The sequence below is a fragment of the Carassius auratus genome, chromosome 34 (assembly GCF_003368295.1).
Source record: "Carassius auratus strain Wakin chromosome 34, ASM336829v1, whole genome shotgun sequence".
Taxonomy (NCBI): domain Eukaryota; kingdom Metazoa; phylum Chordata; class Actinopteri; order Cypriniformes; family Cyprinidae; genus Carassius; species Carassius auratus.
Window position 1 is genome coordinate 9708300 of NC_039276.1, and position 27234 is coordinate 9735533.

A 27234-nucleotide genomic window follows, 5' to 3' on the forward strand; every position below is an offset into this window, starting at 1 on the left:
CAGTATTCTCAAATGAAACGGTAAATTCTCATGAAGTGACGGTTTATGCGTTCGTGTCCTCATGACACACAGCAGAGACTACAAAACAGCGAGCTCTCGCGCATCTGTGCCAGTCACCCACAGAGATGTAGATTTTGCGGGAGTAATATTTAAATAGTATTTTGCAGTTTAATATTCACAGACACTAGTATATATTCGGCTACTGTCTGGAGCCCTGCGTTTTGACTTCCACGGAAGCGACTGAACGCAGTTGCCGGTACTGAATATACTCGAGAGTCTGTAACTACCGGTACTACAGAGACATACTGCTAACCACTGATCTATAATATAGAAGCGGCTTCACTGTCTTTTGGCAGTTTAGAATGTGATGAGTGATCCAGTCATATATAGATAAGGGCTGCTAACGCGTTTTCATTTCTTCTTCGCTGCTCTAAACAGGGGTTGCTTGTGGCAACACAGCACAACTTCCTGTGTTTTCAATGCATTTTGAGCAGCGAAGAAGAACCGTGCAGCGGTTAGGCAAAGCTTGCGGTCATAACTAGGTCTTTTTTAAGAAAATGGTATCGGATCGGTATATGGGTTCATGTACTCGCCGATGCCGATGCCAGAATTTGTTGTGGTATCGGAGATATTTCCGATACTAGTATCGGAATCGGAACAACTCTACTCGAGATATGTAGTGTTCTGTTTTCCTGCTTGTCAAGTTCAAAATCTTTGGACTTTTAAAAGTGCTATTGTTCATAGAGCAATCTATGATTGCGGCACACTGGTTGCTCTGTCATGCAGCTGCACTCCTCCAAGGTTTCCTGAATGTGCCGGGGAGAGCCAGAGCAGTGACATTTCTTTCTGAGGCCTCCTTTACACCCTCTGCATCCCTCCACCACTGATCATCCGGTCTTCATTTTGGCCTGCAATCTTTATGAAATGAGCTTCTGAGATGTGATTTCCTTTTCTTTTTGTTATATTTCCTTTTTGAATTAGTCACTTGAGAGGGCTTTTATTCTAAGACCACTTTTTCCTTGATGGCAAGCGATTTAAGAGATGATTTTCAGTCTACAGCAGCTGAAATTCAAGTGTTGAAATGATGTTAGCATCTTTGTCATCTAGATTTACATTGCACTCTAATGAAATCTCTACTGCCCTGTCAGTGAACACAATCAGTCAACCCCTTTGTTGAGTTATGGTTAAATATCAGCCAATTCTGCCATATAGTACAGGAGAGAGCTCTTCCCTTGTTAATGATGTGCCGTTTTTGCGCAGTACCCTTTATTAAAAAAAGCACAAGGAATTGGACAATTTATATATTTAAACATTTTAATTTTTTAATTTTCAACTTCTGATTTTAAACTCTGTACTCTGAGGCCACATGCATGAATGGTTTTGTGACACTAAAGCACATTTAATGCAATTAGTCAACTAATTCTTAACATTATTGTTGGATCAGGTGTTTCTGTTAAAGAATGATCAGAATGGAATGAAAACAACAAATTGTTTGATAACACTCAGTAACATTATCGAAACTACCAGAAATACCGTATTTTTCGGACTATAAGTCGCACCTGAGTATCAAGTCACATCATTCCAAAAATACGTCATGCTGAGGAAAAAAAAAATCTATAAGTCGCACTGGACTATAAGTCGCATTTTTTTAGAACCAAGAACCAAGAGAAAACATTACCGTCTACTGCCGCGAGAGGGCGCTCTATGCTGCTTAGTGTAGGCTACAGGAGCAATGAGCAGCATAGAGCGCCCTCTCGTGGCTGTAGACGGTAATGTTTTCTCTTGGTTCATGCCTCTTAGTTCATTTCTCTTGGTTTATGTCAAATTAATTTTGTTAAATAAGTTGCACATGACTATAAGTTGCAAGACCAACCAAACTTTGAAAAAAAGTTCAACTTATAGTCCGGAAAATACGGTACTTTTACAGCATTTAGTTAAAATACATTAAAAATACATTAAATTCTTTTAATTTTACTTTTTTATTTTATTGAACAGTTTAGATTAATTTATGCAAGACTATACACTCCCACGTCCAGCTGAGCATATTTTCCCCCTATCTTTTGTCCTCTGTTTTACTACCTATAATTACTTCTTACTTTGAAACAATACGAGTTGACTCGGCTTGGTGCATTTTTTTTGGTGTTTGTTTTAAGTGGCTAATGTGAACATTAATCAAGCCCTAAACAAGCTTTTAAGATTCTTTATTTTCCTGCCACATTGCTTGTTACTGAAGTGAGGTCATTCCATTTGTCCATCTGTTTTATGCATTGACCTTAGTTACACATATTGACACAGTACATGCACTAATTCATGTAAACACACCTGTGTACACACAAAAACCTTTGCCTAATGTATAATGAATGCTATTCTTTCTTGACATCCTGTGTTCTTGAAGTGGCAACGAGTCTCTTTAACATGGGCAGCAGTGCAATGCCCATTCATATTGAAGGGTTGCACGATTGTCATTGAAAGATTTCACAATTCCAAAATATTGTCAGTGCTGTAAACAAGTCAGCGTTTTGAATTTGAAATAAAGAGATAGACCAGTCAACTGGCCATCAATTTTATTTAAATTTTTTAACTTGCTGTCATTTCCCCAAATGTAATATATGTGGAAATATTATAAAGATTGTAAAAAGGACGCTAATGGTAAATGCTAAAGATGTATATCGTTATTGATAACAGAACATTACACCTGTTATAAAGTTGTGAGTGTATGTATATATATATAGGGGTGTAAAAGTAAACGGATTTGTACCAAAACTAACCGTCATTTTTACTATTCCACCCCCTTTCCAGGGGTGCGCATTCGTAATAAAAGTCTAAATTCACATGCAAATCAGTAAGATCATGTGACTTTTGCAAAATGGGACATGCTTGTTTTTTAAAGTTGATTAGGAAAAGCATGTTATTTGTGCTGTTCCTCAGGAGGATTTACTTTTTACGTGTGTAACAGTAAATTGGATCCATGTATTTCTTGTATTACTGACAGTTTAATGGGTTTCAAAAATTTGTGAAGACCCCCCTTTTTTACAACTAATGATCAACGTATTGCAGTGGCATTGGTCCATTAGATCATTTTAATACGTCAAATAGCTTTGATATAAGTTATAACTGCATCTGTCTTAGATGTAGACTGCTGAAGAATTACTTTAATACTGATCCCACGCATTAACCAAGTCTGGGGTGAGTTTCCTAAAAGCATTGTTACTCAACTGTGGTCGCAAGTTCTTTCGTTACCAACATGTTTGGACGATTCTGTGTTTCTGGAAACTATAGTTCAAACAAACATTCGCAAACAACGTCACAAACTTATGTGGTTGGAAATACAGCTCTGGACCTGTGGTAAGAAGCATAGTTTCGTGTTAGTAAGACATACTGTATTGGCTTAAATAAATATGCTTTTGTGCACAATAAGCAATCTAACATGCAGTATAGTATGATCTATTCTATTTAAATATAAATGCATTTTAATCTATATATTTTTGTGCGTCCTCTATAAGTGCCGTTTTTGAAGAGTGCACATGTGCATAAATACCTAAGGAAACCCTGGAGTGTAATAAATCAAACATCAAATAAATAAAAAATGACAGGGAACAAAACATAGTAAATAAGTCATGTTCAATACAGCAGCATCTTATATATGTCCAATCGGTTTAATAGCAAAATTATTCGTCACAAGCATAACCATGTCAAAAACAAAAAAACAAACTGCATGGGTGCCTTATAGACATGATAAATATATCTACAGAATCTTGAAATGTCTACTTTTAAACAATTTTTTATATATTTTTATTACAATTTTGCTTATACTTTGTGGCAAACTTTATGTGTGTGCTTGTGCTCATAATGGATTTGCCTATTATTTTAATGTAATATAGTTAAATGTGTAATTAGTTGAATAATGGTTTAAATGAAAGGCTTTAGTTAAATCTTTAGTGGGGGTAACCCTATTAAATACCCACTAGCATCTATTTTAAAGTTTTTGAAGTATTTTTTACACGTTTCCATAGTCTGGAAATTCTGCTTTTAGATTGTCAAGTCCGTAATGGTGAGATGTCACTTCTGTAACACTGATTTTTCAAAATGAAAATTGAAATTTAAAATATATTTTATGTTTTGGGAATAGCCAACCCTTCTCCATTAGACAGATATTGTTGCTTCTGTTTTGTGCATTGTAAATCACAGAAAATACTAAATATGTTGTCTCCCAAAAACTTGAGTCTTCTTTTGTCACGTCCATAACGCATGTGTCTTTCCCTTATCTAAAATATGAAACACGTTTATAGACTGAAACTAGGGATGTCAAATTTCGATTATTTCCATGATCGATCGTCGTTTAAATTAACGATCAATTAATCGATTAATCGTTAACCATAATACTGCAAAATGCGTCTATTGCAGGCACGCAGTCAGCGGTATGACAGGATGTGCAAAAGCCACACACACACACAAAACGCTTTCTCACTTGAATTAAAGAGGTTTTAGTCTGAATAAAATGCTAGTAGCAGGATTATAAAATGAATAGATGCGATTATGATCATTTGATAAAATGAAGAGAGCGCGCCATACTTTTGAGGTAATTTTACTTTGTTGACAGTTTCCAATCCCGCACGGAGAACGCTGAACGCGCCTCTTTAAATGGTTTTGTGGTGCTCGTTGTTGTATTTTAAAGCACAATTGCAATGTTTTCAACTGACATTATTGTATAAAATTATCCGAAATGTGGAGCGCGTGTGACTGCGCTGCACATTAAGTGAACTACATCGGCGCTGCTGCACCAAAACACAGTTGCTCACATTAATTTGATCCTGCTGGATTCTGTCCTAGAAAATGTCAGATTTTTAAAAATCCGGCATACAGCGCATTAGATCGTGACAGTGCATGCGTGCAGACGAGGATGAGCGAGCGTGGCTTTGGCTAGATTTATTTGGAGGTTATTGCTCATGTCTCGTTCGGCACAAATCGAAATGTTTCCATATTCGCAATGTATTTGAATGTTAAACTATTATTTATAATGTAAACTAGGCTTGTACTTAACACGCATTCGCATATAGACGGAAAAGATGATCCTCTTCATATGAGCAAAAACGTCCTTGGCATAACAGCAGAGTGGACCGGTATACTACGGTCTATTTAAACTGAATGCTCCAGGAATGTGTCGGTCACAGCGCCTATTAATCGCTGTTTTGAATCCAGCAATTATTTATTTAGAAATGATAAGATCTGATTATGACAAGTGTGGTATAAAAGCTTTGTTTATTAGAGGAATAATAGGTTAACTGGAAAATGTTAGATCGCGACCATGCTTTTGGACCCCATAGTCTTCATTTACGCGGCTTTGTTCTGGTTTGCCGGTTGGTCACGAATTTCCACAAATTCAGTATATTTAGGCATTGTTTCTTTTCCTAAATCTTCATAGTCTAACCCTCTAATTTCCCAGGTTTATTTTATTATCTTTCGCTTTTAATAACTGTTTTCGCATCTCTTACTGTGGTAAACATGGGAAGGGAAATTAAAGATTTCATGAATTAAGAATTCGTTCGATTTATTAATTTGTTCCCTTATTTCACTTAAATCATGGGTTATTTAGGGAACAAAATTAATGAAACATGGACAATTGCCACATTAATAATTCTTAGGAATGAATTAACAAGTTGTAGGAATGAATAACCTGTCCTGTCACTGTGTCCCGCAGCCCTGCAAAGCGCACGATATAAAACAGTTATCTGATGAAATGATTAGTAACTACATTTCTATTGCATTTAATGTTGAAGAACTTTTATGTTGTTTCTATTTTAATGTACTTTAAAGTTTAAATCACATTAAAAGCTTAATTTGTACATTGTGAATGATTGATGATGCTTTTATATATCGTCACCGTCACTCACAGCCGCTCGCACGTGTTGAGTGCACATGAGCCGCATGCAGCCCAACATTGAATCGGTTAACCGACCATCGATAGCCTTAATCGATTGCATCTCTTATCGACAATTAATCGATCATCGATTAATCGTTGACATCCCTAACTGAAACTTTTCTAATGTCTGGACTCTATTGTCAGGGGTTTATATATACATATATGTAGCTATATATTATAAATATAAACAAATATATAGAGATAGTTTAATGTATTAGTAATGAATACATTTTTTGAGAATTTATATTGCAAGTTTTGACTGCAAATGTCATGTGCATAACACTGGAATAGCCCTGGTCATGGCAACCTTTATTTAAAGAAAATATATAGATTTAGATTTAGATATAGATTTTACTGGTATGCACTCATTTTCATAACTTTACAATTTAAACATATGTATGTATTTATTTATATTGAAAAGTGCAATGTTGAACATTTCTCTGTGCGGTGTAGCCATGTTTGTTTCACTGACATGCAACCCTGAGCTGTCAGGTGTCCTGAAGGTACCCACGCACACATGCCATCTGAGGAGTTATCTTCCACAGGAGAAACCCTACACCTACGCCATCATCTCTTGCTCACTGTAACAGATACCAGCTGTCACAAAACACCAGCGTTCTTCCCCTGCCAGCTACTCCACTGTCTGACCGATTCTCTCATTCACCACTGTGTCATTTTCTGTACTTCTCTCTCATCTTTCTGTGTCATGTCTCTCTCTCTGTTTTTTTTCTGTTTTTCACTTTGCATTTTCTTTCTCACCTCATATTTCTGCCTGCCAGCACATCTTCCCCCTTCATGCACTGCTGCAGAGGACATCTTCTCCATCATTATTTATGATCCTTACATTCAGCACTCTTTCTCAGAAAGACACTTCAAAGAAATATTCACTTACTCAACTTGCTTTAAAGTTATTTACCCAGACTTGTTTATCCTGTGTGTGTGACCAGAACCCCCTTTTCTTTTTCTCATGTCTGTATGGGTCTTAGCTAATCTGCTTGGTTCTTTCTGGCACCAAACACAGCATCCCTGCTGTGTGCTACAGCTTGTCACTGCTTGTTCTTGTCATCTATAGCAGCTGCTGGGAGCGTAGGGCCGATGTACACTTACTGCACCATTTCGGTTTGCAAAGGCACTCACAATGCTATAATAAATCAGCACAGTAGGGCACCTCACAGGATTCTCTCTGTACTGGTTTTATCTGATGCATTTACATTTTCTCCTGAAAATAATGATTTTAGTGTTTCTTTGGATAATCCACCAAAAATTAAAAAAGAAATAATTAACATTATTTAGTGAAGTGATTTCCACTTTGATAAAAAAAAAATTAAGCATTTAAAAAAAAAAGGATGTTTTGTTATAGCTTTTGGAGGAAGGGCGCCACCATCTTGCAATATAATTTATGTTGCATTTTATTGTTATAGCAGACCATTAAGACATGCATTACATTGATTGGTTCACCAGTTGTATATATCATATTTTTTGTTCACCTGCGAATACAATTAGCTTTCCAGCTTTTACGATGTGATAGACCATTTTTTGAAAGAGATATAAATGCGTTACTCAAACACACAAAGCCACAGCTCGGCTCGGACAGCACGTGTGTAGGCTACCAAATTTAGCTTTCTTTCGCACCTTCATGAGCAAATGCACTCAAAACAGGAGTATCCACAAAAACGACTATTGTTTCCGACCCGCATCTTTACCCCAATCCAGCAGTTTCATGACTTCTTCAACACCTAATAGGTCCTACTGCTCGGCCCCATCGTTGTATATGCTCTAATGCATAACCAATTGCACTTATTGTGGACTTAACAGTGCTTTAGTTTCAAGGTCATCTTCCTCCATTTCAAAACAAGCGTGTGTTCAAATGGTAAAGAAATGTTTATATTACAAACACTGTTGTGTTAATCGATATATAAATAAAGGTGAGTTGACTAAGATATCTCCATTTATTTGTCAGTCCGCTGACTTACATAAAATGAAACAATGTAACGATTCACTGAACTGACGATGCGATACGTTTCATGACACTGATTTCACAAAACAATTTTTATTTTTGTTTTATCAAAACAAAGCAAGTTTTTTTTAGCCTAATTCTGTACTTGCTTTTTCTTATTAAATGCTCAAAACTATGAATTTATTTAAATGCTCAAATCTGTGCATTTATTTGATTGCAAATAAATGCACAGACACTATTAAACTGAACAGAGATGACATCACTGAATTCAGTGATGAACTGCCTTTAACTATCATTTTGCATTATTGACACACTGTTTTACTAATGAATGTTGTTCAGTTGCTTTGATGCAATGTATTTTGCTTAAAGCACTATATAAATAAAGGTGACTTCACTTGACTTGAATGTAATCACTGTTCAGACAAATGTTGCTTAAAGAATGACCACACTGCTGACATGGTCTTATTCATGAGCACATGTGAGTTACTCATTTTATCGGCTAGGCATATCGACATAATTTTTCATATTGGGCTAATGCCGATATTTGTATTTTAAGACATTATCTTCCAATTTCAATAACAGTCTGATAATATCATGCACCACTATTTTTTTTTTTTAGTTTTGTTTTTAACAAAATAAAATTTAATTAAAATTATTGCAGATAAATGGATACCACCTGATGTCTTGAATAGAGAGCTCAGCGAAACTGATTGTTTTTTACATTTGTGGTTTATGTTAATACATAATGTCATTTACTCTATATAATTTTTAGGGAACCTTTATGCCAAAAACAACATGAGGACCAACATGAGTAGATAAAGCCCATTCAGATGTTATGGTTTTGTATCCACAGTTGCAGCAGTTTAGCATGGCCGAGTCCAGCTCTGAGCCATGTGTGGCTACACCTCGGCTCTCTGCCAGTAAGCAGCTTTGTGCTCCACGCCATCTGCTCTGGCAGTTTGTGTTGGGGAAAACACAGCCCCTCTCGTACCCATATTAGCAAGATACAGTGATAATAATAAGCTCTCAACCACTTCTTCATTTTGCATTCTTTCTTCAGTTTGCCAGCATTATGTTTTTAAAGCGGAATCAGAATAGCCTTGTGCTTTAAATCTCTTTATTTATTAAGAAGTGTCTTGAAGGTCAGCAGACTAGCATAAGTCACAAAGGACATAAGGTTATATTTTCTTTAGGTTAGTCATTGAGTGTGTTTACATGCAGTCTTAAACCAATTATACTTAATAATATAACAACATGTAAGGTCATGTTAACACCTTAAAACCACATTGTTTTATAATGTTAACACTGATTTTCTTTTTTTTTTCAGCTTTTATTGGCTTATTGGTGGATTGTTCAGTGTGTCCATGTCTGTGTAGATGCATCAAAATGATGATTTCTACATTTCATGGGATGTGGGTTTTTATAATGAGCCAATTTTTGATTTAGGTTATTTCTCTTCATCGCTTGGTGGAGATTTGTATTGTTACTGTTATGATGGATGGTCTTGTTGTTTTTTTTTAAAAGCTATAAGCTGCAAGATTGATGGTGTACCCATTCATTCTGACATGTCAGACAAGGCCTTTAACCTTGTGGCGTATTGCTTTTGTAAATCTCAGCAAATGCTCTGCTTAAAAACTAATTTACATGTGACTCTTTAGACAAAACTCAAAAACAGTCTGTGTGTTTGTGTGCTTTTTGAATTTCAAGTGTGTAAATTTGAGTGAATGAGAGAGGCCTGATCTGTGCATTTAGCTAGAGCTATGAATGGTTTATGCATGGCTCTCACTTTAACCCTGGATATGTTGAATTTACTTAAAAAAGCAAAAAAATGAGGAAATTGGTTCCCTTAAAAAATTTAACATTTAAATATCGTAAACGTAAACAAACTTTTTAATTTAATTTAAGATGTTTTGTAATATCAGTCACAAAGTTAAATTCATTTAACTCAAAATGTTTTGAAATATCAATTAATTTGCAGTTATTACACCTACTATATTTCCGTTTACTTCCAAGTTAAATCTATATCAGTTATTTTTTACATTTTTTAAACTAAAAAAATTACGAATAAAGCAAACAAATAAAGAAACGTTCATGCAATCTTCTGTTTTATTTCAAGTCCAAATGTTAAATTGAAAACACAGCAAAACATGCATTTTTTTATATCCTGAAAACATTTGCCCATAAAACATGAAAGAACTAGTTAAATAAATTAACTTATTGTTAAGCACAAAAACAGTTTATCTCAAAATCACAACAAACAGCATCAAAACTATATATTTAGTTTCCACTCTGAATTCACAATATTGGCAGTACTGATTTTTAGGTGCCAGCTCACCTTGATCCGAGGTTAAGCATTACCTGCTGAATAAAATATAAAGTGCTTTTCATAAACTTATAGTAGTCCAGGTGCAGGGAATAAATAACTCTGAAAAAACGGACATAAAACACTGAGGTTGGTCAGTTTATCCATTATAAGTTTTCTTTCAAGATGATTCCCACTCTTGATGGGTTTAGATGTGGATTTGTTTGATCAGCTCTGAGGATCCTTACTGGGGATTCTTACAGAGACCATCATGCAGATCATGGCATACTTAGAGCACAAAAAACTAAATTTCCAGATTCTCATTAATATCATCATCCTTGATTTCACACACAATAACAAATACAAAATGGCGTTGTTGACTTGCAGCACCAGTGTGGGAGAAGCGTGGTCAAGAGGTAAACTTAATATGAGTTAATTTAACTTAAATTTATTCACAGGTTCAAATATGTAGAATCTACTTGTATCTTATGTATAAGTAATGCAGCCAAACTTACATATTTAAGTATATTTTAAATGAATTGTTTAATTAGATTCGAAATCTGGGCTTACAGTTCTGTCCTTTGCTGGCAGCATAAATATATGTTCATAAGATTTGGTCAAGATTTTTTTTTTTTTTTAAGAAATTAATAGTTTTATTCAGCAAGAGTGCATTAAATTGACTTAAAGTGAAAGTAAAGACATTTTTTCCATCTGCAGTTTTGGTCATAGTGTAACACTGCTGCTCTCCAAAACACTCCTCTCTTAAACTCTGTCCTCCACATGTTCACTGCACCTGCAGTACATTAACAGTTCAGCCTGAGAAGTTGGATGACTGGAAGACAGCAGCCAGCCTGGAAGTCTTCTCTGTGGAGCAGAGAGATTCTGACAACACAGATTTCATAAAATCTGTCTATTTTTATATCTGAAGGTCTATGGGTCAGAGTGAACTGGGTCGTCTGTAATGAAATGTAACTTGCGTACCTGAGGAGGAGGCTGAACATTTCTTATTGACTTGCCAGAAGTAATATAGAGAATAAATGTCAAGACTAAAAAATATGGCCACGCTGAGCTTGATATTTACATTTGGATAAAGTTACTAATGTAAATGTAAATTTAATAATAATATTATTACATTTAAAAATAAATAATTTGTGTATGATTTATTATATTTGTATATTATAATTAAAATGTTCCTCTCTTTTGAATTAAATGTGTTTCATTTTCATGTTCATTTATGTATTATTTGCTAATTATGCATCTATAAATGGGATAATGTACAGCCAGACTAACTGTTTTTAGTTGTTGTTGTTTTTTTTTTTTGAAGGGGGGGGGGGTAATCACAGAAGGTCTGACTGTAGACTGTTCATCATCTTATTATATAGGACAGAAACAAAAACAGACCTGCTGACACCAACCCACTGCACACAAACAAGTTCAATTTGCTCCAGAGGTCTCTCTGCTGCCATCTTTCTTCAGGCCTGCAGAAACACTCATGCTCACACAGAAAAGGGTTCAAGTCATGTTGAGATTGGTTAAAGGCTTTGGAAAATCAGATCATAGTTGTTCACAGAAAGCCAGCCTCTCTAACTCCTCACTGTTCCTTAAACACTCGGTCCGCACAAAACATTCCCATCAATCTCACTGAATATGTGAGCAATCCTTCATTTCTAGAAGGAGGCAAGGCTTTTACTTTAGCTGCTGATTCTCAACTTGTGGTTATTGAGTCATGTATGGTTCTAATCTCACTTCCCCCCCAAAAAAAGTTTCCATATGAGGCAGGCATATATCAGTTGTCACAATTGTATAAATTAATATTGGGTACTTTTTCTAGCTACAAATCACCATCAGTGTGGAGGTCAAGGCGTTTGTGTTGTTAAGTTCAATTGTGATTTTTGTCCTGTTGGGAAAAGGTTTGGATTTTAGCTGACAATTATCGTTTTTTGCCCACTTGTACACTAGGTTGTTTATTGCTGCTGGCCTCATTGACTGATAAATCAGACTAAATACTCAACCAGCATTTGAACTTTGTAGGGATCATCACCGTTGTTATGAACCCTAAACATGCTACCTGTTTTATTTCATTTTTTTATTTCGATATAATATATAAAGTAAGTGTTTATTTCAACTAGGGATGTCAACGATTAATCGATGATCGATTAATTGTCGATAAGAGATGCAATCGATTAAGGCTATCGATGGTCGGTTAACCGATTCAATGTTGGGCTGCGTGCGGCTCATGCGCACTCAACACGTGCGAGCGGCTGTGAGTGACGGTGACGATATATAAAAGCATCATCATTCATTCACAATGTACAAATTAAGCTTTTAATGTGATTTAAACTTTAAAGTACATTAAAATAGAAACAACATAAAAGTTCTTCAACATTAAATGCAATAGAAATGTAGTTACTAATCATTTCATTAGATAACTGTTTTATATCGTGCGCTTTGCAGGGCTGCGGGACACAGTGACAGGACAGGTAGTCTATTCATTCCTACAACTTGTTAATTCATTCCTACGAATTATTAATGTGGCAATTGTCCATGTTTCATTAATTTTGTTCCCTAAATAACCCATGATTTAAGTGAAATAAGGGAACAAATTAATAAATCGAACGAATTCTTAATTCATGAAATCTTTAATTTCCCTTCCCATGTTTACCACAGTAAGAGATGCGAAAACAGTTATTAAAAGCGAAAGATAATAAAATAAACCTGGGAAATTAGAGGGTTAGACTATGAAGATTTAGGAAAAGAAACAATGCCTAAATATACTGAATTTGTGGAAATTCGTGACCAACCGGCAAACCAGAACAAAGCCGCGTAAATGAAGACTATGGGGTCCAAAAGCATGGTCGCGATCTAACATTTTCCAGTTAACCTATTATTCCTCTAATAAACAAAGCTTTTATACCACACTTGTCATAATCAGATCTTATCATTTCTAAATAAATAATTGCTGGATTCAAAACAGCGATTAATAGGCGCTGTGACCGACACATTCCTGGAGCATTCACTGCTGCCACTAAACGGTGACGCCGAGCATCGTTCACAAGTTTCTGCATGGACCTGACTAGGGCACAGGTTCTAAGCCCTGGGAAAAAATGGGATGCTTTAAGGAAAATGTACAGCCAACTAAGTAATAGGCCCAAAATAAAAATAACAATTTGTTTTCATGTTTTTTTTTTTTTTTTTTAAATCGGCTATGCGAAATATATCCGACTTAAATAGGCTAATTAAGATTAACGGATTTAAAACAGAAGTGTGGGCGTGTTTTTGCTCATATGAAGAGGATCATCTTTTCCGTCTATATGCGAATGCGTGTTAAGTACAAGCCTAGTTTACATTATAAATAATAGTTTAACATTCAAATACATTGCGAATATGGAAACATTTCGATTTGTGCCGAATGAGACATGAGCAATAACCTCCAAATAAATCTAGCCAAAGCCGCGCTCGCTCATCCTCGTCTGCACGCATGCACTGTCACGATCTAATGCGCTGTATGCCGGATTTTTAAAAATCGGACATTTTCTAGGACAGAATCCAGCAGGATCAAATTAATGTGAGCAACTGTGTTTTGGTGCAGCAGCGCCGATGTAGTTCACTTAACTACAGCGCTCCACATTTCGGATAATTTTATACAATAATGTCAGTTGAAAAATTGTGCTTTAAAATACAACAACGAGCACCACAAAACCATTTAAAGAGGCGCGTTCAGCGTTCTCCGTGCGGGATTGGAAACTGTCAACAAAGTAAAATGATCTCAAAAGTATGGCGCAATCTCTTCATTTTATCAAATGATCATAATCGCATCTATTCATTTTATAATCCTGCTACTAGCATTTTATTCAGACTAAAACCTCTTTAATTCAAGTGAGAAAGCGTTTTGTGTGTGTGTGTGTGTGTGTGTGGCTTTTGCACATCCTGTCATACCGCTGGCTGCGTGCCTGCAATAGACGCATTTTGCAGTATTATGGTTAACGATTAATCGATTAATTGATCGTTAATTTAAACGACGATCGATCATGGAAATAATCGAAATTTGACATCCCTAATTTCAACAATTTAAAGATGTGTACATCTCACTTACCATCATTAGTTAGCAACATATGTCAGCATTATATTGGCCATTGTTCATCCTGTCTTTATCGATTTCAGCTTTAGCCACTGAAAAAAACCAACTTGTGCAGGACTCTAATGTAACTCTTTGTTTCCTTTCCAGGGGGCCGTTTAGTGTGGTACGAAGATGCATCAACAGGGAGACAGGCCAACAGTCTGCTGTGAAGATTGTGGATGTGGCCAAATTCACCTCCAGCCCTGGCCTCAGCACAGAAGGTAAAATGATCATTTTCCTCTTTAGGTAATGATTGTGTAGAAAATTAATCACTTCTGGCCTTTCCAGAGCTTAGAATACATGTTCAGCATTTTCTCACGAGTAAGCATTGAATTCATTACATACAGCTTGAAATGAACCAAACCGAATGTCTGCGATTATGTTGATTTAATCGACCACTCTCTAATCGGGACCTTTGAAGAGGAAATCTTATATGTTCTAATGCAAAAAACCCCGTCTAAAGTACACCATCAGCTCACCTCCTAAACATTTGTGGTTACAATAACTAATGCAGCTATTTGTTGATACAAAAATAGAAGAACTGCTACTTAGCTGTAAGATATGTACATAATGCCATGAGTGGGCAGCATATGTGTTTTGCTGAGATTGTGGATCGGCCTGCTGATCATACAGTAAAGTACATTACAGTGTGATAGAGTAACCCTGAAGACCTGACTTTTTGTAATGTGCTCTGTGTGATCACATATTTCACCTTAAATGGCAGTGTAGGGAGGCTTTAATAGCAGTATGCTAGTGTTTTCAATGTGTGTCTTGATTTGCGTGTGTAGCTTAAGCTAGATGTTTCTCAAAGCATCTACCTGACCAGACATGCATTTTTTTTTTTTTTATAATGATATAATGATGCAGATTTCTATTTTTGATGAGTGATGACTGCTGAAAATTTAGCTTTGCCATGTTTTTATATATATATACGTTTTTATAAATTTTCATCTTATTTTTCGAGAAATTGGTGCAATGCTGTATTAGTGCTAGTCCCACTAGTCGACTCAAAACAGCTGTGTGTAGAGGATGTCATACCTGAGGACTGTTTCCTTCTTTATAATGTCATCCTCTTCTGTGCGGATTGCACTGACTGATTTAGATCTGACTAAACTACTTTCACTCACGTTTTCCTGTCACATTTCAACTTCCTGTTTTGGCAACACATTATCGAGAAGCTTATCTTAATAAGGACAGGAGTAGCACACAAACAAAAATAGACTGAAACTGTACTGAGGTTGGAGTCAGTTTCGCTGTACTTCCTCTGCACTTCCTCAGTGAGGGTGTGTGTAAGAATGGAAACATACAGTAGCAGAACAGTTTCAGTGTCAGTTCTCTGAAGAGACTGAATTTCTTGGGTAGGATGTTAAGTACATGTGCATGTGAGAAAGACATCTTTGCCCAGGGCTTTGTTACCTCAGTCCACTGCTAAACCTCTGTCTCATCTCTCCTGAGTTTCACAGTCTCGGCAAACACTCTGCCCACCTCCCATCTGTCTTTCTCCTATGTGGGAGAGAATACACTCATGCTGGTATTTGAGAATCTACTGTGCAACTTATGAGACTCGGTGATTAAAATGCTACAGTATCTCTGACTTTTGTCTCTGTATTACCTTTCAAATGTCTATTTCTCTCTGAGCTCAGGAAAGAATCAACTCAATGAACTTTTGCATTGTATTTTATTTGCAGTCCCACACACACACACACACACACACACACACTGCTTTATCAGTGTTGAAAATAATTGTGCCGTTTAATGTTTTCGTAGAAAACGTTATACATTTAATTTTTTTTTATTTGAAAGAAAGAAAAAAAAACTGAATTTATTTGAAATTTAAATCTTCTGCAATACCGAAAATTTTGTTACGTCATTTTTTATCAATAATAAAATAAAATAAATGTAGTTCCCTTTTTTCTGTTTTTAAGGTTTTGAATGATTGTGTACATAGTTTTAGCATTTTTTATTATTATATATATATCATATATTTTTTTTGATTGTTTAAGATATGGTGTAAGAAAGGCAGCGTTTCCCAGAAATCTTTCATTTTGATGTTTTTGATGCTTTTTTACCATTGAATAACCTTGGCTTTCATTATCATAACAATCATTACATCCAGACCTGTGGAATCTCAGTATAATCTGAAAAATCAGCAGGAGCGCACAGCCTGGTAATGAGCCTTGTAGGCAAGTATCACTACCCATAATTAAGTCACATTACTGACTCTTGCTCTGCGTGGCACTTCAGCTAGAGATTCTGCTCTAAGATTTAAGATACTGGTCATTCAATAATGAAATAAACCAGTATGAGGGTTTTGTGGGAGTGGGGTTTTGTTGAGGTGCTGTTGTTTTCTCTGTAGTATCACCTGTATACATAAATCTGTATTAAATGCTGTACTACTGTTGGCACATCCCAAAGCTGATCATTTTGTGTCATCTAGCCATCATTTGGGGGAAACTACACCTTAAGTTCATCGTGCCAGCTGCCAGCCATCTGTGACAAATCCTATCCAAAACTCTATAAAACCCATTCTGTGTTTAGGGCTTTCTGTATGTGCAAGGCCAGTGTTTTATTATAGCCGCACTTAGGACATCGATACACTGAAGTACGGATGCTTTCACGTAACATTGTAGCACTTACCGTAAAGCACAACGCTTACAAAAGTCCATAAGGGTCACTTAGCTTAGATGAGACAGATTTTCTGTTCCTGATGGACAGAATTTAACCTAAAGATTATATTCAGTGTGGTTTTAGTTTCTGAAAGACAGATTGAGGTTGTCTTAATATGAAAGCAGTGCTTAAGTGTGTGAATGAATATGTTGAAAAGCATTTACATACATAGTGGTTATTTATGGCTAATGCGATTCATTACAGCAAGACTAAGCTTGAAATCTGATTGTTTTATAAGTTGATAAGGATGTTGATTCAGAATAAATTTTTGCTTTACAAGTCGCCTTGTGGCATCACAAAAATGATGAATGTTATGAAAAAAATTAATGTGCCTGGCATATATTCAATCTATCATTTTAAATTACTACTCTGCTGTTTGATTTGAAACTCATAGCTAAAGGGTATGCTTCCCTATGACACATACTTTCTTCATTTAGCTTTTTGAATAGTTTATAACAATATAATAGTATATTATAAATCTATTAAAAAAAGAACATTTGCAAATATTTCACACTGTAGTGTATTTAAAAAATATTTTGTAATTTAACAATATATGTTATATTGATATTTTTTATAATCTTGCAATTTAGAAAAGAAAAAAAAATGTTTTTGTACTTTATTCCTTGAAAAAGAAAATCCATCCCTCAAAACACCAAGCATTCTTACATCTTTGTCGACTCATTCTTATTCGGTCTACTTCAGGACTGAATGAAATGTCCTTCATCCTCCAGCTTCAGAATCATAGATGAAACCTCACATTTAAGAGTGGTGGCTGAACAACTCTCTCTGTAGGAATTGTGGCCAATCTGTAACCCTGTGTGGTAATCTAGAGGGCCACAATCAAACTTTAGTGTGGTCCTAAAAAGAAGAGATCTGTCAGAGAGATGGACTCTCTTATTGTGTTCATTGTGAGAGGTTGAAGTCTCCACCATAGCACATGCACACAGCCGAATGTTAAATGTTGTAACCATTATCATCATCATTACCGCCACTGCAGGGCTCCAGCCGTGTCTTTTGCAACAAGAGGTTGTTTTGAGGTTACTGCTACCTTTTCATTTAACCACACAATTTATTTAATGCTATTTTTGGAAAAGAGGGTGTTTTGTGTATGTTTTTCATGCAGTTCCATTCAGGACATTTACAGAGAGGAAAGCCTCCAAACAGCCTGTGGGAAATCCACAATTATAATTTGAAAGTCTCCCTTGCTTTTCATGTTTGTTTTTTTGTATAACGTCACCAAATCATGACATGATTCACTCAGAAAGCTGCAGTTGCAGAGGTTGTTATCATGGTTGCACTGTTTTCCTCTATATCGGATCAGTATGGCTTATTTTAACCTCTGTTTCCCAAGATACAAAAATTCTATTTTTTCCCTTCTTTGTCTTCAGAAGGATTTAGCAACTTGTAAAAGTAGACTTTAGACAGACATGTTATGCAAAGATCTCTTCAAGGTAGTTTATGGTTTAATATGTATACATCATTTACATCCTGGTTGGTATCACATTCTAGGGCAGGTCAGATGTTCCTGCTTCTGTTGAAAAACTAAATACTCTTTGGAACATTCTCAAATAATGATCATTCCCTCCACAAGTGTGTCTGTATATTTATATAGTTGGACCATAAAAGTGCAGGACTGAAGTGGATATATCTGTAGTACAGGGTGCTAAAGCCATGCATCTGTAACCCATGTCAGTGGTGAGGTGGACTTTAATTATTACAACACTTAGAGCACAATTAGACTGTTCAACAGCCTGCTGAAATCAGCCAACCTGCCATTAAAGAATGAGAGATAGAGCCAGAGGATACGGCAGTGAGGTAAGGAACACTTTCTAGGCCTCTGCTGGTGATCATTTATTATGCCTTAAAGATTAGGCCATATGTAGCTGCATCCTAACTGGTTTGTAATTGGATATTCTCAGTTTAGCCTCTGTCTCATTGACGTTACATTATTACAGTACATATTGATCATTCTCTTGCTGTCCTATAGACTTATGACCCCTTTACAAAACCTGTGAGTCTACTCAGAGCTGAGTCAGCCATCAACACAACCCTGGAACTGAGCCGCCCACCTCTTTACTGTATGTAGCCTACTCAGATATTATTCGGAAGCTTGGCACCCGACAAAGAAATGTAAAATATGGATTTTCATTTTCATTCTTTAATAACTACAAAATAAAATCCAACAAAGAAGATACTGTATTGATTTTTTGGTCTCCTGTGCCCTTCAAATCATAAATTGAGACAGAACCTATGGTAAATGGCTGTGTTAAAATGTAATATCTTGTCTTGTAATATAAATGTAATATACTGTAGCTGTACCTCAGCATCTTCAACTTGCTGCTGTTTGCCTCCCTATCATGACACTCATCAGAGACTGAGAGATCACGGGAGGTGTGTGTTTACTGAATGTGTGTCAGCAGCTGTGTTTGGTGCCACGTGAGCCGTGAAGGCCACACTGAGTGTGTAGATGCAGCTTGGTGGGGAAACACAGTGTGTCCCAGCCGTCTATCAGCACCTCTGAATCACATGCCGACTGCAGCTTTCTCTCTCTCTCTATAAAAAAACTGGGTGAGTTTTAACAGCCTCTTCATAATTTGTCTCTGGAAGTCATGTGAAATCCATGCCAGTGTGTGAACTCACATGATGAACGCACAGGTTGAGCTTGTGAGTAAGAAATCATCAGTGATGCAAACAGCTCTTTTCTTCAACTACAGCCTCGTTTATGTGTCAGGGGTTGATTTTGACTGAAACTAATCAGTTTTTTTTTATATTAAGTTTAAACACATTACTACATGTCTGTTAGGATTGAAGCCATCTGTTGTGTATACAAGTGAATTTCGAACACAAAGCTGAACATTAACAGATTAATACTATATATTTATAAAGATTATGATTGACATCAAATATAACACATGCAAGTGCCCAAAAGTGTTATTTCCACCACAGAAGACTAAACACAATACAAGAAATGACAGAATTCTCCTGGAATGCACGCACATACACTGTTAGAAGATAAAATACACTAGTTAACAGTGAGATCTGTATTTTTTTTATTTATTTTTTTCTAAAAGTTCAGAGGGCTGTGCATGCTACTAGTTGAAGAAACACTAACTGGATGTGCTGTCAAAATGTGGCAGTGCTCTCCACACCGTGTGGCTTTGAGTGTGTAGGCTATCATTTAGAAATAAGCTTTAAATGATTTCCATACATTTGAGAACAGGCTGTTATTCAGAAAGACATTAACTTGGACCTTCAAACTCCTCTTTTTCAGAAAGACACATGTTCCTCTTCTTTTTAAGAGGGCATAGAAATAGCTGGGTGTTAAGCAGAAGAGCTCCTTCTGCCTTCTTCCTCAGCGATAGCATCAGTTTAACTTATTGTTTCATTTCTCTCTACCTACCCCATCACTGATTTGTGCTCCTGCCCTTGACTGACTGTTCTGAGTGTTTGTTTGAGGTATTTGACAGAGTAGGACATGTGCAGAGTGACTCTAAAGCTTTGCTTGGGGCCTGTGCTTTGGTTTTTGTGGGGTTGAGATGGATGTAATTTTATAAATGCTTCAGGTGTCAATCAGGCTGGTTAGTGGAACTCAGTGTCAGGTGGCTCTCTGATACTCTGTTTGATGGATCACTGTTTACTCAGGTTAGTGACAGTGCTGTGTGATAGAGAGAGGCCACATATGCAGGAGTCATGGCCCAGCATAATATTAGCTTGGAATTATTCTCCACCGTGGTCAGCAGACTCATCAGACCTCCTGCGGTCCGGCTGCAGTTTCAGTCCAACTGGCTGAATACACAATTTCCAAGAATGCAATGAACATTTCTAAGAAATAACTCATTAGTGGATTTGGAAAAATGTGAGCGGTTCGTGGAATCGGATCCTGTTTAGTGCACTGCAATGCATTATTTCCTCTTTTTTCCCCCTGAGGTGTATGCATGGTGATGGGTCCATGTGTTTGCATTGAAATGAGTTGCCTATGCTTAAGGGATATTTGACTTGCAAATGAAGGATTAGGATTTATGGGTAGGGTTATGAAGTGACACTTGTTAAACAGTTTCTGACTGGCATAAGTGCAATGATTTTGCTGCTGTGAAATTAAAAAGCAATACAATTAAATATAATTTTCATTGTACTCAGAAGACAGGTTAGAAAATGAAAGTACCTTGATTATTTTTAATTCAACAAGTTTAATTTATATTGTGCTTTTAAGCATTTTGATTCTATATAAATGTATAGATTCCATACTTTGCCCAGCCAGTGTTCCGTGCCAGTTCAGTACCAAACATACATTGACAGAAACTTATGTTCAACATGTTAATCTGTGGTCCATCACTAGGGCAAACAGCTCTTTTGTGTGTTGTGTTTCTGAGGATTATTTCTGTGAGAACTCCTTTGATTATGTTAAATATCTTTGGGTCCTGATAGAAAGGAAAGCTCTGTCATTACAACATTTACATTAAAAAAAAAAAACAGTAAACAACAGTGTCTGGTGATGGTGTGCCAGCCTGAGCAAACAGTGGTATTTCATTCATCTCATTGTCTGTAATTATCTTTGCTGTGTTTTTTCCACTTTGTATCTTCAGGTTCAGCAGAACCGTCCACCTTAAGGGCTTTTTAATGTAATTTTTATGGCTGCCTGGAAGACGTTGAAGCTATAAAAGCATTCTGGGACTTAGCAGTTGTATGTTCTTTGGCAGAAATGATCTATCTGTATCTCTCTCTTTCTCTATGAATCTATACATCTGGTACACTTTGGTTGTATTCATTGTTTGATTTGGCTCCAGAATTATGATACTCTTATAGTGACAAAATATGTACACTCATTAGATATTTTATATGAATATGTGTGTGTGTGTGTGTGTGTGTGTGTGTGTGTGTGTGTGTGTGTATTGTGATGCAATCTAGAAAAACCAAGCTGTTTTGTTATGTTTTGACCAAGCAATTTTTATCCAGATACTAAAATACTTCTGATTTATGAGCCATAATGCAAATAATTGAATCATCAATTCAGTTAAAAAGTCTGTTACCAATTACCAATTCTAATGACTATTCTGCTACTGAAATTTCAATCAGAAAAATCTGTCTTTATCTCATTGCAAAGGATCACAAAAGTCTTAAAATTAATGACCAAATAAAAGCACATAAAAATCAAAACAGTATTAATGTTGCTTAATTTTATATTGGCAGCAGTGTATTACATACAGTACTGTATATATCAAGGGTGCAAAGTTACATTATCTCTGAACTGTGTTTAGTCACTGTTAATTAAAAAGCTCAAAACTAAACTTTTGTCTCAGTTCATCCTAAATTTCACCTGATTGATGTTTATTTCCTTTTCAATTGATATGGAAGTGCTCATCCTGAGGTGTAGGTCAGAGCACTCATGCACTCTCTGCAACCTTCAAAACTCTCGTCTGCTTTCAAAGAGATTGCCATTCATTTCATTCTTAATAGAGCCAGAGAGAAGGAGAGAGAGAGGCTTTATGGTTGCCATTGAATTGAAGGTCTTTCTTCCATGATTGTGAGAATATTTAACCCATTTATTAGTTTTGGCGCTGTGTGAGTGATGGTCCTCAATCTTCATCAGGGACCCCTTCTTTTCCCAGACTATTGTAATTCTGTGTGCATTCTGTTTGATTTCCCTGCTTGTTTTCATAGTGTGCTATATACATCCTCAATAAATCCCAGAATGTTTATCTTAGATTAACAAAAAATATTTATTACATGTAACCAATGTGAAGAAAGAGGAAATAGTCACAATGAAATATTACTTCAATTTATGATATACAATTAATTCCTAATGAATCTCAAATCAGCAACAGTTTAGTCAGTTCAAACAGGAAAGTCACTAATATGGAAATGACCAGGTATATTTACTCGTTGGGGCCCTTTATCATTGGTGGACACTTGATATGGCATCAGGTCAGCAACAATGTAGTGTATTTTGATTCAGTTGTATTACTCATGAATCCATGTTAATCTGACTTAGCAACAGTCACTAAGTGATTTCCCCGTAGGAATCCCTCCTTGCCTCTATGTCATCCCTGATGAAGGCAGTAAGAATTGCTTTTCCACAATGAACAGTTCAGCTCGGAATTAAAAAAAACTACAAAAACGTCAGACTTAACCACAAAGCATTTACTATTTAACAGTTATACTTGTCCTGCACTTGCTGACTACCTGTATGAACCATTATTGAACGATCACAGTCTGTCTCTCAAACAGGGGGAATGTCCTCATTGGCTAAAATAAATCTTGAGTATGTTACACACACACACACACGTTTGTTTTTGTGAAAAGTGGGGACATCCCATAGGCGTAATGGTTTTTATACTGTAGAAACTGTACATTCTATCGCCATTCACCAACCCTACCCCTAAACCTAACCCTCTCAGGAAACTTTGTGCATTTTTACTTTCTCAAAAAAACTCATTCTGTATGATTTATAAGCGTTTTGAAAAATGGGGACATGGCTTATGTCCTCATAAGTCACCCTCTCCTTGTAATACCTGTGTCATACCCATGTCATTATACAGAGTTTTGTCCTGATATGTCACAAAAACATGCCCACACACGCACGCACACACACACACACACACACACACACACACACACACACACACACACACACACACACACACACACACACACACACACATATATATATATATATATATATATATATATATATATATATTATGTATATTCTTGTTATCATGGGCACTTCTAAATACCATGAATAATTATGTATTTCAAATTTTTCAGAATTTGCGATGCATTTTATCAATACTTTTCCCATCAACTGGTCAAAATGCATAACATTCACTCTCTGACAGCAGATGGCGCTAAACTGCAGAAAATGCAGCCGTTGTTCTGGAAACCCCATGAGTAAAGCATTTGCTACTTTGCTACTTTCTAAAATGTATTTAAATAGATTTAAATAGTCATGGGCAATTCCATGCAAAGATCATCCATACCATGAAAAAACAAGTTTGGCACACACAAACAGACCCGTTCTTAAAATGTACAAGACGGTATATATTTTATTGTATGTAAACACTCTCATTGAATTTTAAACATATTTGTGGTTTTGTCACATCATATACAAGGTGTGTGCCCAATACAAGCTGCATTTTTAAAAAGGCTGTGTTTCTACTGTTTTCAAGAAGGTGAACTGATAGATTCAATGTTTCATTAAAATGTTATCACTAGGCAATTTCCTGATTAAGAAGGGAATGATAATGCATTATGTACATTACAACCTGTTTGCACATTCTCCTCTTGTACATTCCTGCTGATCATTTCTACAGTATACTGTCCTGCACATTTTTTTTTTTTTTACAAGCATATAACCATGTATGTGACAAATAAAACTCTTGAATCTTGAATCTCAGGGGAGTGTCTGTTTTATGGTTTATCAGTAAAAGCATCTGGGCTGGTCAGTCTGATTGATGTTCGCTCTCTTGGATAGACTACTATTACTTTTTGTTCTGGCTGACGGAGAGGAGATTTCCTCAACTCAGCAGATGTTGATTTAAATGTTTGCAGTGGGGTTTTTTTTGCATCGCAGCAAGCCAACTTCATGCATCAGACCATATTGTACTCCAGTCTGTGTAGCTTCTCTGTAATCTGTAATATATACGGTAAAAGGTGGTATTTTTCCACACTTGATAACTGGCTCACAGCTAATGAAACAAGTCAGAGAAGGGGGGAGGATTTTACGCTATTGGGGGAAATTTGTAAGTTTTAAAAGAATGGAGAGGAGTTTTAGAAAAGTGTGAAGTACTTGTATATGCATGAACATGTTGTGATGCTTATTGTTATTCCGAGTCATGGCCTTGTGGTTAGCATACATCCGACACTGAGGTGCACACTTCCTGTTCTATCTGATCTGTCTCTATCTGACAAAATTTTGTGTGAAACTTAAGAAGTCGTAGAAGTGTGACCGTTCTGTGGACTGTGGTACGTAGAAACCCATGCCATGGTAAAACCAGTGTGGTTCACACATGCAGAATACTTATTTATACTTTTTTTTTTTTCTTCGGCCAGACTCGAATGGATTAACAGATCACATCTGGTTTGTTAAACGACTGTTTTTACTGTCTTCTTAGGGCTGTGTGATTCTTGAATGCCAGCTGTTTTAATTACAGATGAGAAGTGCAGCAGTGTGTGTGTGTGTGTGTGTGGGGGGGGGGGGGGTCGTCTACTAGGGCTGCACAATATTGGAAAAAAATGACATTGCGATATTTTATTTTTCTGCTATACATATTGTGATATGAAATCTAATCTAATTTTTTCTTACAAACAAAAATGTGACGAGCAAACTTACATTCTTAGAGTATTATTTAAATTGGAGTCAATTATTTGTTTGTAACTTTAGGATATGGTTTGATTGTTAACATATTAACTAACATGAACTTACCACGAGCAATACTTTTGTTATTATATTTATTAATCTTTGTTTATCTTAGTTTATAAAAACACAGCTGTCCATTGTTTGGTAATGTTACTTCACAGTGCATTAACTATGTTAACAAATACTGTACAACTTTTGATTTCAACAATGAAGGCTATAGCCTAAATGTTGAAATTAACAATGTTGTAGAAGTGCAGTTTAGTAATAGTACATGTCAAATAATGTAGTTAAATGGTTTAATAAATAGAACATTATTGTAAAGTGATTTTTTTATACATCAATTCAGACGTCTTGTGAGTTCAGTGTTGGACAGGTCAGTTGTTTAAACCATTCATTAAATTGAATCGGTTCAAAGGAATCATTAGTTTGCGAATCAGACGTGTTGTGTAATTATCTCTGCAGTTTAGGATATCGCACAAGATTTGACAACACAGAAAACATTTCATCACTGGTCACTGATTGTTTTTTTTCTGTTTTTTTTTACACCATCGTGTCAATTGATTTTGATTAATATGTGCGAGGGAGAGAGATCAAGACAGCGGTCTTGTTGTTTGAAGATGGATCAACTACGACAGCATACATCCCACATCCTGCGATGTGACTATCGTGGATTCCTACATCGCGATATCGATGCTTAAACGACACATCGTGCAGCCCTATCATCTACACAGATTTGTGCAAAAACCTGCATATAAAAACTAGTTTTAGCAGTGAAAAATGCAGATGAGATGTATGTGCTGAGTTTGGCTTTTTGAGATAATTTAGGACAGTGGTTCCCAAACCTGTCCTGGAGTACCCCCAACACTGCACGTTTTCTTTATCTCCCTAATTAGACACATCTGATTCAACTCATCAGCTTATTAACCCATGTGATAATGAGCTGATGAGTTGAATCAGATGTGTTTAATTAGGGAGATAAAGAAAACGTGCAGTGTTGGGGGTACTCCAGGACAGGTTTGGGAACCACTGATTTAGGTTATAACAGACAATGGGCCTTATTCATGAAACCCGAACAGAACAAATTTTTGTGTAAATCATTGGGAGTGTCGTGCTGACGTAAATTTCCGGATTCAGGAAAATATTTGTATTTTGAAAATGTTAGTTCGTACAAAATAAATGTACACCTGCTCCCTACCATGTGTAAATGGTGCATAAATCATTTACACATTCTGTATTCTTTTAGACAAACTGATGACATTGTATTATAATGTTATTTAACAAGGTCATTTGCCTAGGTGATTTTTTTGGGTAAAACAAAGAGCTTGTCACTGTCTCTTTTACAGAACCATCCAATCACAGTGGAGGAGGGACAAACATTGACCAGTTGTCATAATTGTAAAACACAACAATGAAGAAGTTAATATTGCTGGTCACTGAATTTTTACACTCAGTAATATTCTTCAAAATAAGATACTCGTAACGTTACTGCTGTAAATGTATTTTAGCAAACAACGCGTCACTCCAGAAAATTAATGATTGAAATTCATTAACATACACACGTTTAACTATCAAATCTGACCTTTACGAAGTATTTGTGAATCTGGAGGAGAGTTATGCTTAAATTACTCAGAATTTGCTCATATATTTATGAATGTTTCATGAAAAAGTCCCTATAAGCATCTAAATAAAATGACATCATTCCTTATGCTTGAATTTAGCATTGTTATAAAATCTTTGCATACAAGTGTTTTTTTGTTATGTGTTATAACAAATAATGTTATGTTGCTAAAAATAATACATTGTTTTGTACAAAATTTAATTAAACTGAAAATATTCTTTGGTCCTTTAATAAGAATAGTAATTCTCAGTGACTTCAAGGATGAAGCCAAGGATGAAGAGTGATCTTAAACGTCTT

General features: G+C 36.0%; 1 protein-coding gene and 1 long non-coding RNA gene across 13 annotated transcripts in view; one reads left to right on the top strand and one right to left on the bottom strand.

Annotated features, from left to right (window-relative positions):
• The window catches only part of LOC113053114 (peripheral plasma membrane protein CASK-like), a 153528-nt gene that overhangs the window by 62715 nt on the left and 63579 nt on the right, over nucleotides 1–27234 (top strand). For all 12 annotated transcript variants that reach the window (XM_026217837.1, XM_026217839.1, XM_026217842.1 and 9 more), the window contains exon 2: nucleotides 14405–14517. In XM_026217837.1, the coding sequence (XP_026073622.1) occupies nucleotides 14405–14517 (113 nt within the window). The remainder of the gene's footprint in view (nucleotides 1–14404; nucleotides 14518–27234) is intronic.
• LOC113053123 (uncharacterized) overlaps nucleotides 1–27234 on the bottom strand; it is a 92089-nt gene that overhangs the window by 62035 nt on the left and 2820 nt on the right. The window lies entirely within an intron of this gene.